Source organism: Xiphophorus couchianus, chromosome 23 (genome assembly GCF_001444195.1).
Source record: "Xiphophorus couchianus chromosome 23, X_couchianus-1.0, whole genome shotgun sequence".
Lineage (NCBI taxonomy): Eukaryota > Metazoa > Chordata > Actinopteri > Cyprinodontiformes > Poeciliidae > Xiphophorus > Xiphophorus couchianus.
In genome coordinates, this window is record NC_040250.1 from 16,277,666 (window position 1) to 16,292,980 (window position 15,315).

Sequence of the window (15,315 nt, forward strand, 5' to 3'; positions counted from 1 at the left end):
TAATACATATTCCAATAATCATACAGTATATTTAATAACTTCGCTGTTAGACAGTTAAGAACATAGTAAAGTAATACTATGAGTGATGGAACTTCGTGAAAGAACAGCATTTTTTAAAAATTGATTATAGTAATGAAGACAGTTCATCTTACAATCGAGTTAAAACTAACTACAGTTGAAAATGTTCAGAAAAAAATTGCAAAAGTACAATTAAAGGCCAAAGATCCTGACCAGAAGATGACTAAAGCGAAACGGTAATTCAGCAATAACTGCAAAAACGTCAGTCAGAACATAAAAGCTAAATCATTTCAAGTAGAGAACTGGACAAACGCAGATGCTACAAGACATGAAAACACGAAACAAATGAAAAAAAATATATAAAGCATTTGTTAACATGTAAAGAAACATTATATATTCGATGCAATATTAAACACAGCGTGAGAATCTACAAACAGCTTTAAAAACATTGTCATACGTCTCAATATGGGAAGAAACAAAACAAATATTTATCATTATCAAGTTGATTTCAAAACGCAATCAAAAAACATAGCGGGAAGTATTCCTACCTGAGGAGAGGAATCATTAAGTCCGAATACATCTGATAATTCTGTTGGACTTTTCTTCAGAGTCTGGTCAGCAGGCAGCGTGTTGTCATTGTAAGATGATACAAACTTAAAGTCACTGGTTCTAGATCCTGTTGTCAGGTAGGCATCATAATTATAGGTGCTGCGTAAAGTTCCTGTACCGTCAACATCTGAGTAATTTGGAGGAAGATAAGCTCCTGGGATGGCTACTGCTCCATCAAACAACAGTCTGGGCTTTCTCCTACGACAAAACCTCACACCCAGGATGATGATGATGAAGGTCAGAAAGAAGGTGGACACAGAAACCAGTGCGATGATCAGGTAAGAAGTCAACTTGGAGTTTTCATCATAAGAAATGTCTTTCAGTTCTGGCACTTCAGCCAAGTTATCAGAAATAAGTAAATACATTGAACAGGTGGCAGACAGAGAGGGCTGTCCATTATCTTTCACTGCAACAATCAGGTTCTGTTTCATGCTGTCAGATTCTGAAATGTCCCGCTGTGTCCTGATTTCTCCACTGTGTAGATCAATACTGAAAAGTCCAGGATCTGTGGCTTTGACTATATGATAGGACAGCCAGGCGTTCTGTCCAGAGTCTGCGTCCACTGCTATCACTTTGGACACCAGAGACCCTCCATGTGCAGCTTTGGGGACCAACTCAGTCATGAAGGAGCTGCCCTCTGGTGCTGGGTACAAAATCTGAGGAGAGTTGTCATTCACATCTGATATGAACACACTGACAGTCACGTTGCTGCTGAGAGGAGGAGAACCATTGTCTCTGGCCATCACTTGGACTTTAAAACTCCTGAACTGTTCATAATCAAATGACCTCACAGCGTGGATCACTCCTGTGTCTCCATTAACAGATAGATATGAGGACACCGAGGCACCGTTCACCTCACCAGGTAACAGAGAATAAATCACTGTACCGTTTTGTCTCCAGTCAGGATCTCGAGCAGAAACAGTACATAAAGAGGAGCCAGGTTTGTTATTTTCACTCACATATGCGCTGTAGGACTGTTCCTCAAACACAGGTGGGTTGTCATTGATGTCAGCTACAGATAACTGAATAGTTTTAGAGGAGGACAGAAGTGGAGAGCCATCATCAGTGGCAATTATTGTAATGTTGTAATCAGATACTAGTTCACGGTCCAGTTGTCCTGTGGTCACCAGAGAATAATAGTTTTTAATAGAAGGAACTAATTTAAAAGGGACATTTTGCTGGATGGAGCAGCTGACCTGTCGATTATTCCCAGAGTCTCTGTCCTGTACATTAATGATCCCCACTTCTGTATTAGGTGACATGTTCTCAGGTATGAGGTTGGACAATGACTTTACATATATAACTGGGGCGTTGTCATTTACATCTATAATATCAATGATAACTTTAGCCTCTGTGGAAAGTCCATAACCATCTTTTGCCTCCACAAAAACCTCAAATCTCGTTCTGTCTTCATAATCTATGTTGCCTGTAACAATCATCTCTCCTGTTTTTGAATCAAGAGAAAATAAAGACTGAGATTTATCAGAGAGTCTACTAAATTCGTATGTAACCTCGCCATTGATTCCTTCATCTTTATCTGATGCACTTACTGTGATAACAGGAGTTTCTAAAGCAGAGTTTTCAGGTAACCTCGCTGAATACACAGCCTCGGTAAATACGGGAGCATTGTCATTAGCGTCGAGAACAGTAACATGTATGACTACAGTCCCTGATCTTGGAGGAGATCCGCCATCTACCGCTGTTAATATAATTCTTAGTTCTTGCTGCTCTTCTCGATCTAACTCTTTATCTAAAACCAGTTCACCATATTTTCTCCCAGGGCTCGTCTGAACATTAAGCACAAAATTGGGGTTTTGCTGCAGGTTGTAGCTTTGGACAGCGTTCTGGCCTATGTCTGCATCGTGCGCAGCATTAATGCGATACCTAGCTCCTTTTCCGGTTGACTCCCCTATTTCCAGCTTAATAATATCTTTTGGAAAGATCGGCTCATTGTCATTTATGTCTTGTACCTGTAGAGACAAGCGATGCAGCTCGAGAGGATTTTCCACGAGAAGCTCGTATACAAGAATACAGGCTGGCTTTTCTCCACAGAGCTCCTCTCTGTCTATTCTTCCCGTGACAAATAAATTTCCGTTCTTCAGGTTAATTCCGACATACTGCTTTTCGCTTCCTTCCATTTCAACACGAGCTTTACGTGTTGCTAGTTTCCCCACGTCCAGTCCCAGATCTTGCGCGATATTTCCGATAACAGACCCATGTTTAAGCTCCTCTTGGATGGAATAAGTCAGATCTCCGCGAGCGAAATGCATCAGAAAAAAGAAAAAATATATACCGTGTTGGCTTTGAAGGCGGCGTTTATTCATCATTTCAACGCTGCTCTCCAAAAGCCACACCATTTATTAGTGAAGATTAAAAATTGAATAGTAACGCGCTTTTGCCGCACTTGCAAAAAAGGTTCGGCTTTTCTATAGAACAGAGGTAAAACCCAGTTGCGGGTGGTGTGCAAAGCAGTGGAGCAACATTTAAATCCAAAGAAAGTCTATAGTGACACCGTGAGTTTAAATGATATTACAACACTTCAGAGATTTTTTTTTCAGTTTGACCCTATTTTGGTATCAAATCTTCTTGCAATAAAATGTTTTCCATACATCACGTTTAAATCATGTATTTTAATATTACAAGTAAGAAAAAGATTTCTCACCTTGATTTGAGTTACATTGCACAGAAGTATCCAAATGAAATCATTGTCAAACGTCGCAACCGCAATAACTTAACGCACATTTGACATACTTAAAACCACTAAATACATACTAAAAATATTTATTTTTGTTGTTGATATTTACCAGAAAAATGCCTTTCAGTGGATACATTTTCACACACCACGCACCAATTACCAATTGAAAGTAAAAAAAAAAAAAAAAAATGTTTTTATCTAATTGAAATATGAAATAAATGCGAAGAGACAGCAAAATTTAGACAATGGTGTCGCAAAGAAAAATCCATAATTTTCATTTCTAGGGGAATATTAAAATATCTACGTAGTGTATTTCTTACAGAATTGTAGATGAAATGCATCATCGATACTCAACCCAATCTCAATCTCACTCCCTGCTCGTCATATATTGACTCAGGGGAAGGTCCGTCGGCGTCACATATTGACGTGCAGGGTACCCTTTTCGCGTCAATATGTGACGCGAGGGGCTTTACTCTATGTGTTGCACACTCGAACAAAAGTGATGTCGAGACATGCGGTTGTTGTAAATTTCCTTTACTTTCCTTTTTTTCTCGAAACACGAACATCCATAATCGAACGTGCGTCACACTCAGGCTGCTATCTACTGCTCGGCTTCTTCAACACCGCAAGCACTTAGGACCCAAAGCTGCCCTAAGCGCCTATTCAAAAGTGATGCTTTTCTAAACTCATTTCACTCTCAGCCAGAATAGTTATCAACATATATATGAATGTACAGCTTCACATGGACAATGAATCGCAGTGCTTTTTAATAAGAAAACAAAGCAAAATATTCATAGGAACAAGAATAGAATCATTTTAATGGAAGGGGGGGATCCTTGATCTAAAGTCCCCAGCAACTGGTCCCTCACATATGCCTTACCGTAATGTTTGCCCTAAAACTAACCAAATCGTCGGGGTTTTGAAGGTTCGGCAGCGGTTACAAGAACCCTTCGCGTCAATAATCCACGTAAAACATGTGACCTTCCCAAGTCATCACATATTGACGCGAAGGGGGTCAATATATATTGACGTCCCAACTCGTCAAAATATGACGAGTCGGGAGTGAGAATGTGTTGCGATACTAGTTGTTCTCATAATTTCTTTAGTATTTTTTCTACAATTCCATAAATTTGACCTGACATACCAATATACAAAATATGATTATTCTGCTTAATTTATTCAAATTGAACAGACAACGGTGGAAAAGCAAGGTTTTACCAATAGATGCTGTTATTTCCACATTTCTCAGCAGATGCATCAATATTAGGTAAAAAAGCTGTCAGGCTTGACAACACCACAATTTATTTCAGCACCACGGACAGTTACAAACACTGAAACACACACAGACACATGCCCATATACACCAAAAAAGGACCAACATCCACATTAAAAATATGACAGCCATGTTGTGACTCAATTGGAATTCAAAAGCGGCTGAGCATTACTGTATGATGAATAGTGAAAAATACATGTACAAAATTATAGATGTAAAAATTTTAAAATATGTTTATTATCCAAAATATATTTATCATAAGGTAAAACTATTCCTACCTCAGGCGAAGTATTGATATCTCCAAAGACATCTTCTAATTCTGATGGATGTTTCCTCAGAGTCTGGTCAGCAGGCAGCGTGTTGTCATTGTAGGATGATACAAACTTAAAGTCACTGGTTCTGGATCCTGTTGTCAGGTAAGCATCATAATTATAGGTGCTGCGTAAAGTTCCTGTTCCGTCAACATCTGCGTAATTTGGAGGAAGATAAGCTCCTGGGATGGCTACTGCTCCATCAAACAACAGTCTGGGCTTTCTCCTACGACAAAACCTCACACCCAGGATGATGATGATGAAGGTTAGAAAGAAGGTGGACACAGAAACCAGTGCAATGATCAGATAAGAGGTTAAGGTGGAGTTCTTATCATCATAAGAAATGTCTTTTAGTTCTGGCACCTCAGCCAAGTTATCAGAAATAAGTAAATAAATGGAACAGGTGGCAGACAGAGAGGGCTGTCCATTATCTTTCACTGCAACTATCAGGTTCTGTTTCATGCTGTCAGATTCGGAAATGTCCCGCTGAATCCTGAGTTCTCCACTGTGTAGATCAATACTGAAAAGTCCCGGAACTGAAGATTTAATTATATGATAGGATAGCCAGGCGTTCTGTCCAGAGTCTGCGTCCACTGCTATCACTTTGGACACCAGAGACCCTCCATGTGCAGCTTTAGGGACCAACTCAGTCATGAAGGAGCTGCCCTCTGGTGCTGGATACAGTATCTGAGGAGAGTTGTCATTCACATCAGATATGAACACACTGACAGTCACGTTGCTGCTGAGAGGAGGAGAACCATTGTCTCTGGCCATCACTTGGACTTTAAAACTCCTGAACTGTTCATAATCAAATGACCTCACAGCGTGGATCACTCCTGTGTCTCCATTAACAGATAGATAGGAGGACACCGAGGCACCGTTCACCTCACCAGGTAACAGAGAATAAATCACTGTACCGTTTTGTCTCCAGTCAGGATCTTGAGCAGAAACAGTACATAAAGAGGAGCCAGGTTTGTTATTTTCACTCACATATGCGCTGTAGGACTGTTCCTCAAACACAGGTGGGTTGTCATTGATGTCAGCTACAGATAATTGAATCATTTTAGAGGAGGACAGAGGTGGAGAGCCCTCATCTGTGGCAAAGATTGTAACGTTGTAACCAGACACTAATTCACGGTCAAGAGTTCCTGTGGTCACTAGAGAATAATAGTTCTTTATAGAAGGAACCAACTTAAAAGGGACATTTTGCTGGATAGAGCAGCGAACTTGTCCATTATTCTCTGAATCTCTATCCTGCACGTTAATGATGGCCACCTCTGTACCAGGTGACACGTTCTCAGGTATGGGGCTGGAGAATGATTTTGTATAAATCACTGGAGCATTATCATTTACATCAGTGATATCAATTATGACCTTAGAATAGGAGGTGAGTCCTAATCCATCTTTTGCTGTCACCCTGAGTTCAAACAATGACACCGTTTCAAAATCAACTGCTCTCATCAATTTAATTTCACCTGCTTTACTGTCTATGTCAAATATTTCCTTGACCTCATCAGAAATGTGTCCAAAATCATATGTAACCTCGCCATTAATTCCCACGTCTGCATCAGTTGCTCCAACTGTCAGAACAACAGTACCTACTGGAGAGTTTTCCGGCAAACTGGTTTTGTAAATTGGCTGCTTGAACACAGGAACGTTGTCATTTGCATCCAAGACATTTATATGAATCATCACGCTACCTGTCCTTTGCGGAGATCCACCATCTAAAGCCGTCAAAAGAAGACTAATTTCTTTTAATTTTTCACGGTCAAGTTCTCTGCTCAAGACAAGCTCCACGGAATTAGTCCCAACACCGAGAATGAAATGTTCATTGTTTTGCAGGTTGTACGTCTGCACTGAGTTTTGGCCGACGTCTGCATCATGAGCTTCCTCTATTGGGAATCGCGCACCTTTTGCTGCATTTTCACTTATGTCAATTAGGATCAATTCTTTATTAAACTGCGGAGCGTTATCGTTTATATCCTGAACATGCAGATTTAGCCGATGGAGCTCTAACGGATTCTCCAACATAAGCTCTTGTTTCAAAACGCAGGATGCTTTGTCTCCACAAAGGCCTTCTCTGTCGAGCCTGTCAGAGATAACTAAATCTCCGTTACGGATGTCGATGTCAAAATAATGTTTGTCACTTCCTTCCGTATCAATACGAGCTTTTCGAGCGGACAGTTTGCTGACCTCGAGACTCAAGTCTTTGGCGATATTTCCGACCACTGATCCTCGCCGCATCTCCTCTGGAAACGAATACCTCAAATCTCCCTCTGCCAAATGTACAGAAAGAAAAAGCACGCCACAGACAAGACACTGGACTGCAGAGCTCGTGATAGCCATCCTTGTTGTCTAATCCTTGTCAAAACGGAAAAAAGTTAAAAGGGAAAAAAAAAGGAATTTATGCTGAAATCCTCGCAGTCCAAAATCGCATTTCTCCCTCTTCTGATCGGCTACAGAAGCCCTGCCTCACAGTCTCTGTCATAATGCTGTGACGATACTGACAGCAAAACGTATGGTGTTGGCACACAGCGACCTCTTGAGTAAGCACGATAAATTGCTACCTGGGGTTCCACCAAGACAAAACCAACATTTAATTTTACTAGCCAATACAAAGTTTGAAATATCTAAAAGTGATCACTGACTGAAGAGGTCCCTCTCTCATGCATGCTAACCTGAGCACAACTTATATTTAAATGCTTGCCACAGAACTGCTTCAATTTAACTGTAACATCTGAACACGATGGAGTTGCAACATCTTCTGTCAAAAAAACAAAAAACAAAAAAAAAAACACATACGTTTCCTAAATAGCTGTAAACCATTAAAACATGTTATGTGAGAAACGTCCTTCTGACATGATGAAAAAGACTATGCACCAAATGGAAAGTTTTAGATGTCCAATAATCACTACAAAGACCATACTCAATAAAATAAATGTAAAAAGTAATAAAAAAAATCCAGTTTTTGTTTGACTGCTTTAGAAAAATTGTAATATGGTGGCACTTAAAAGAAAAATTCTCACTAATATCAAACTGATCTATTTTCAACAGACACAAAGACATATCCGAAATCCTTCACCAAACACAAATAACTACATTTGAAATAATTAATGCATTGCATGTTATGAAGTTGAAACTACAGCAGAGGGAGCAGAAATGGGTGACTGAGGAAAGTGGAAAAAATAGAACTTAACGTGCTAAAGCAGATGTGACAAATAACAGAACTGCTTCAAATGAAATAGCCACGACACTGGTGATCATTCAGAAAGAATATATATTTCTTCAAGAGACAGGGCTCGCTATTACCAGAATAGAATAAGTTTTACTTTAGAATAGTATTGTGACAATTCTTTCACTTCCGTCTTATCAAAACATCAAAACAACAACAATATTAATTTTTAAAAAATCAACAAACAATGATTTAATCTTCCTCAAAAACAATAATAAATAGAAACTAATTGGGAACACTTACCAATAAATACATAATTTTATATTAGGCTAATGGAGATAATCAAAGTTGCTACAGCAACAAAGAAATGGATATCTCTCCTACAGTTTGTTTCTCCACAAATAACTAATCCGCAACATTCATCAAGCGATGAAAAATGTCATTTTCCAATATGACCATTGAAAAAGAAAGGAAAATTTTGCTTAAACCTTGAATACAAAGCGAGTGAGATGTTAGAGTAAGATGTCTTTATGGTGAAAAAGCATTTAAATAAATATGTTATTAACACCAGAGAGGAATCATTATTTACAACCATATCAGTAAACGCGGTTGAACATTTTTCAGTTTGGTCAGCAGGTTGTGTGTTGTCATTGTACGACGATACAAACTTAAAGTTGTTGGGTTAAAAGATCCTATTGTCACATATTCGTCTTAGCGCATTTACATCATGCAATATGATGCAAACCTCTTAAAAAAGAAAAAGCTATATCATGAGATGCAAACCTGAAAAAGCATATCTATCATTTTAAGAAAAGCAGAAGCTTGTGGTTCAGATCACAAGTTTACTTAAAGGGACGCATTTTATAGAAACATAAAACACAAGCTGTTGAAAAGGCAGCCTAAATGGCAGACAAATAGAAGCAACATATATCAAATTTTACACAGACCTTCCAGCTTTGGAATATGAAAACAAAATTAATATCCAAACATTAACACTTAAGAATTTCAAAGAACAACAGTAAAAGTGTTTTCAGAGAAAAATACATCAAGAATGATTACAGAAAACAACAAACAATACAAATAGAAAAAATGATTAAAATGTAGTTCTATCACTAGGAAAACAACAGAATATTTAGGCCTACCTCTGGAGATTCCTCTGATTGACCAAAAATATCAGCAAATTCAGTTGGACTTTTCTTCAGAGTCTGGTCAGCAGGCAGTGTGTTGTCATTGTAAGATGAAACAAACTTAAAGTCACTGGTTCTGGATCCTGTTGTCAGGTAAGCATCATAATTATAGGTGCTGCGTAAAGTTCCTGTTCCGTCGACATCTGCATAATTAGGAGGAAGATAAGCTCCTGGGATGGCAACTGCTCCATCAAACAACAGTCTGGGCTTTCTTCTGCGACAAAACCTCACACCCAGGATGATGATGATGAAGGTCAGAAAAAAGGTGGACACAGAAACCAGCGCAATGATCAGATAAGAAGTCAACTTGGAATTTTCATCATACGAAATATCTTTAAATTCTGGCACTTCTGCCAAGTTATCAGAAATAAGTAAAAACATTGAACAGGTGGCAGACAGAGAGGGCTGTCCATTATCTTTCACTGCAACAATCAGGTTCTGTTTCATGCTGTCAGATTCTGAAATGTCCCGCTGTGTCCTGATTTCTCCACTGTGTAGATCAATACTGAAAAGTCCAGAATCTGTGGCTTTGACTATATGATAGGACAGCCAGGCGTTCTGTCCAGAGTCTGCGTCCACTGCTATCACTTTGGACACCAGAGACCCTCCATGTGCAGCTTTGGGGACCAACTCAGTCATGAAGGAGCTGCCCTCTGGTGCTGGATACAAAATCTGAGGAGAGTTGTCATTCACATCAGATATGAACACACTGACAGTCACGTTGCTGCTGAGAGGAGGAGAACCATTGTCTCTGGCCATCACTTGGACTTTAAAACTCCTGAACTGTTCATAATCAAATGACCTCACAGCGTGGATCACTCCTGTGTCTCCATTAACAGATAGATAGGAGGACACCGAGGCACCGTTCACCTCACCAGGTAACAGAGAATAAATCACTGTACCGTTTTGTCTCCAGTCAGGATCTCGAGCAGAAACAGTACATAAAGAGGAGCCAGGTTTGTTATTTTCACTCACATATGCGCTGTAGGACTGTTCCTCAAACACAGGTGGGTTGTCATTGATGTCAGCTACAGATAAATGAATAGTTTTAGAGGAGGACAGAGGAGGAGAGCCTTCATCAGTGGCAAAGATTGTAATGTTGTAATCAGATACTAATTCACGGTCTAGCTGTCCTGTTGTCACCAGAGAATAATAGCTTTTAATAGAAGGAACTAATTTAAAAGGGATGTCTTCTTGAATGGAGCAGTGGATCTGTCCATTCTTATTAGAGTCTCTGTCCTGAACGTTAATGATGCCCACCTCTGTACCTGGTAGTGTATTTTCTGGAACAGGGTTTTTAAGCGATTTTATTAACGTTAGTGGAATGTTGTCATTGACATCCGTGACGTCAATTATTAATGTGGATGAAGAAACTAAACCAGGACCATCCTTGGCAGTAATTTGCATTTCATAGGATGGTTTTGCTTCATAATCTAATGTTCCAGTAAGCTTAACATCTCCAGTTATTGGATCAAGAGAAAATACGCTATTGTCGTCAGAAATGTGATCAAAATCATATGTCACTTCTCCATTTACTCCCTCATCGGCATCTTTTGCGGTTACTTTAACAACCACAGCATCTAATGGAGAGTTTTCAGGCAGACTAGCCCTATAAACGGCCTCGGTGAACACCGGGGCGTTATCATTAGCGTCCAGCACAGTAACATGAACAACAGCAGTACCTGATCTCCGAGGAGCGCCCCCGTCCGTTCCTACAAGCACAATTGCTAGCGTCTGCGTTTGTTCTCTGTCCAACTCTTTTTCCAAAACTAACTCACTGTATTTTCCTCCACCACTTTTAGAAATAACATTGAGTCTGAAGTGTTCGTTCTTCCCAATACTGTATTCCTGAACGGCGTTAATTCCGATATCTGCATCATGGGCCTCTTCCAAGCGATAACGACTTCCCTTCGCTGCGGATTCACTAATTTCAAAATGGATTTCCTTCTTTTTAAATTGTGGTGAATTGTCATTAATATCTTGGATGTTAAGCATAACGCGACGGAGCTCTAATGGCTCTTCTAAAACGAGCTCTTGTGTTAAAACACACAACGACTTCTTTCCACAAAGCCCCTCTCTGTCGATCCTGTCTGCAACAATAATGTCTCCGGTGCTCAGATTAACGTCACAATACCGTTTGCCGTTTCCGTCAGCTTCTATGCGAGCCTTTCGAGCAGCCAGTTTGCTCACTTCAAGACCCATTTCTTTCGCTAAATTTCCAATAACTGAGCCTCGCTCCATCTCCTCGGGAAAAGAGTAGGACCCATCTCCAAAGGCGGCTTGCGGCACATGAAAAAATATCCCAAGAAATGAGATCAAGAATGCTTTGTTCTCCATCGTCCATTCATTCACCTATTAATGCGAGAAGCAAAGGTTGGAAGTACAAAAACAACAAAGGAGAAGAAGATTTTTGTCGAAAATGTGTGGGGACCTTTCTTAAATGTGATGTTTTGTGGTTTAGTCAGCGGAAGGTCTGCAGTCAGTTTGAAATGAAAGATTGTACAGCGATAGAGGAAGGGTTTAGCAAGGAAATCTGAAGGAGAGCGACACCGTGTGTAAAATTCCAGCATTACACAAAATGTATTATTTCCTGGAAATGGAACGTAATAGCAGGTCTCATACAGACTAAAAATCTAACAAGGCATGGATTTAATGCAGTCAGAAATGTCTTAATTTCACGGCAAAGTTAATGTGAGAGAGGAGTCTGAACTGGGTTCGTTTCAGCACCGCGGACAGAGGCAAAGCTACTATTTGTCAGTGCTGAAAATGTAATTTTATATGCATACAGACAAAAAGAAAAAAAATATTGATCAGCTTACATTGTGAATATTCTACAAGAAACCAACTCCGTTTTGTCTGCTTAATGACTGACGATAACTTCTGTATAATGGTTCCTCTAAATAAAACAAAAGATAACACGTGAATTATCTCCCAACCGTTATCAGATAGACGTCATATATGTAAGTGCTGAGTAAAGCAGCCTTTCCACATCTATGTAATTGGGGGGAGAAGTATCGCGGGGGTTGTCGACACCCCCAAACACAAAAATCAGAAATTTCAGCTTTTTATTTTGTGTCAGGTAAATAATAATGCTGCGTAAAGTCATTGTGCCATCGACAACTGCAAAATTGGAGAGGAGGAAAGCACCGTGTAAAGCTAGAGCTCCATAAAACCACAGTCTCGGCTTTCCCTTGCAACAGAACATCACAGCATACATGATGATGTAACAGGTCAGAATTGAAAGGGACATAGAATGTGATCAGAAAAGATGTCAGTTTGTAGTTTGTGTTATCATAAGTACAACTCCAAACGAGGCTCATGCTATAACCTAGCAAAAATAAATAAAAATATATTCGTAAAGAACAACCCAGACATAACAAAAACCCCTTCAAATTATATAGAAATATGTTATTCTGACATTTAGATTCTTACCTGGGGAGAATCATCATTATCAGTCAAAGACTGGAGGAAATCTGTCGGACTTTTCTTCAGAGTCTGGTCAGCAGGCAGTGTGTTGTCATTGTAGGATGATACAAACTTAAAGTCACTGGTTCTGGATCCTGTTGTCAGGTAGGCATCATAATTATAGGTGCTGCGTAAAGTTCCTGTACCGTCAACATCTGCGTAATTTGGAGGAAGATAAGCTCCCGGGATGGCTACTGCTCCATCAAACAACAGTCTGGGCTTTCTCCTGCGACAAAACCTCACACCAAGGATGATGATGATGAAGGTCAGAAAGAAGGTGGACACAGAAACCAGCGCAATGATCAGATAAGAAGTCAACTTGGAATTCTTCTCATCATAAGAAATGTCTTTCAGTTCTGGCACTTCAGCTAAGTTATCAGAAATAAGTAAAAACATTGAACAGGTGGCAGACAGAGAGGGCTGTCCATTATCTTTCACTGCAACAATCAGGTTCTGTTTCATGCTGTCAGATTCTGAAATGTCCCGCTGTGTCCTGATTTCTCCACTGTGTAGATCAATACTGAAAAGTCCAGAATCTGTGGCTTTGACTATATGATAGGACAGCCAGGCGTTCTGTCCAGAGTCTGCGTCCACTGCTATCACTTTGGACACCAGAGACCCTCCATGTGCAGCTTTGGGGACCAACTCAGTCATGAAGGAGCTGCCCTCTGGTGCTGGGTACAAAATCTGAGGAGAGTTGTCATTCACATCTGATATGAACACACTGACAGTCACGTTGCTGCTGAGAGGAGGAGAACCATTGTCTCTGGCCATCACTTGGACTTTGAAACTCCTGAACTGTTCATAATCAAATGACCTCACAGCGTGGATCACTCCTGTGTCTCCATTAACAGATAGATAGGAGGACACCGAGGCACCGTTCACCTCACCAGGTAACAGAGAATAAATCACTGTACCGTTTTGTCTCCAGTCAGGATCTCGAGCAGAAACAGTACATAAAGAGGAGCCAGGTTTGTTATTTTCACTCACATATGCGCTGTAGGACTGTTCCTCAAACACAGGTGGGTTGTCATTGATGTCAGCTAATGTTAAAAGAACCGTTTTATAGGCAGACAGAGGTGGAGAACCCTGGTCAATAGCAGTGATTGTAATGTTGTAATCAGACACTAATTCACGGTCCAGTGACCTTGTGGTCACCAATGAATAATAGTTTTTAATCGACGGAACCAATTTAAAAGGTACGTTTTGCTCGATGGAGCAGCGGACCTGTCCATTAATATCAGAATCTCTGTCTTGTACATTAATGATTCCCACCTCTGTCCCAGGTGACACACTTTCTGTCACGGGATTCGTCAGAGATTTCACATAAATGACAGGGAAGTTGTCATTCACATCGGTAATCTCAATAATTACTTTAGAATCCGTTGAAAGTCCATAGCCATCTTTAGCATTAATGCGCATTTCATATTCAGAATTACTCTCGAAATCAAGACTCCCAATGACTTTTACTTCCCCTGTTTTGTTATTTAGTGTAAAAACCCTTTTAGCTCTTTCTGGGATGCGGCTAAATTCGTACGTAACTTCCCCATTTACACCCTCATCTGCATCGGCAGCTTTAACAGTTACTGCGACGGAGTCATGGGGCGCATTTTCAGGAAGACTTGCTCTGTAAACCGCCTGATCAAACACTGGCGCGTTATCGTTAGCATCAAGAACAGTGACGTGTATATTTACGGTCCCTGACCTCCGTGGGTTTCCATCATCAACAGCAATAATGGTGAAATTCAACTCACGCTCCTTTTCACGATCTAACTCTTTGTCTAAAACTAGCTCGATGGTTCTGGATCCATCCGTATCTTCTCTAACTGATAAAACAAAATGTTCATTTGTTTGCAAGCTGTACTGTTTTACCGTATTCTGTCCGATGTCCGCGTCATGAGCTTCATTAACACGAAACCGCGCTCCCTTAACAGCTGATTCCCTTATTTCTAGTTTAACTGCATCTTTAGGAAAAACTGGGAAATTATCGTTCACGTCTTGAATATGCAGAGAAATCCGATGCAGCTCCAAGGGGCTTTCTAAAACCAATTCATATTTCAGCAAGCATGAAGTCTTCTCGCCGCACAGCTCCTCTCTGTCAATCCTTTGCTTTATGATAAAATTTCCCGTTCTTAGATCAAGATCACAGAAATGCTGATTGGCGTCCTCAGTATCAATCCGAGATTTTCGAGTGGACATTTTCCCCACTTCCAGTCCGAGGTCTTTAGCAATATTTCCGACAATGGAACCAGGCCTCATCTCCTCTGGAACGGAATAGCTCAGGTCTGCAGCAGAGATGTCTATGTAAAAAGCCAAACCGCACATGATACTCAAGAACAAATGTGCACTAAAGCCCATGGTTTCAATTCCACTTTGATACAAACAAAACCCGCCTTTCTTCGAAAAACCAGGATATTTATAAAATGCAGGTAGGTAAAGGAAGCTCTTGGAACAATGGAGATTCTGGTTTCACATCACGTTTGCGATATTGCTAAGGGTGGAGAACAAAGACTGTCTGCAAGCCAATAGCGACTCCATGAGTAGATATTGAACATTACAAAACGCAAGAAACCAAAATAAGTCTG

General features: G+C 40.2%; 1 protein-coding gene across 6 annotated transcripts in view; it reads right to left on the reverse strand.

Moving 5' to 3' along the window:
• The window catches only part of LOC114138950 (protocadherin gamma-C5-like), a 238,954-nt gene that overhangs the window by 220,018 nt on the left and 3,621 nt on the right, over positions 1-15,315 (reverse strand). The window contains exons 1-2 of one of the 6 annotated variants that reach the window (XM_028008506.1): positions 13,819-15,206; positions 9,221-10,338 (exon numbers count right to left, since the gene is read on the reverse strand). The exons of 1 other annotated variant lie outside the window; for it this stretch is intronic. In XM_028008506.1, the coding sequence (XP_027864307.1) occupies positions 9,221-10,338; positions 13,819-15,088 (2,388 nt within the window). In that variant the 5' untranslated portion in view covers positions 15,089-15,206. Of the gene's footprint in view, positions 1-566; positions 3,048-4,873; positions 7,376-9,220; positions 10,339-12,697; positions 15,207-15,315 lie in introns of those variants that run through there. 4 more of the 6 variants (XM_028008502.1, XM_028008519.1, XM_028008513.1 and 1 more) reach the window with 4 other exon arrangements.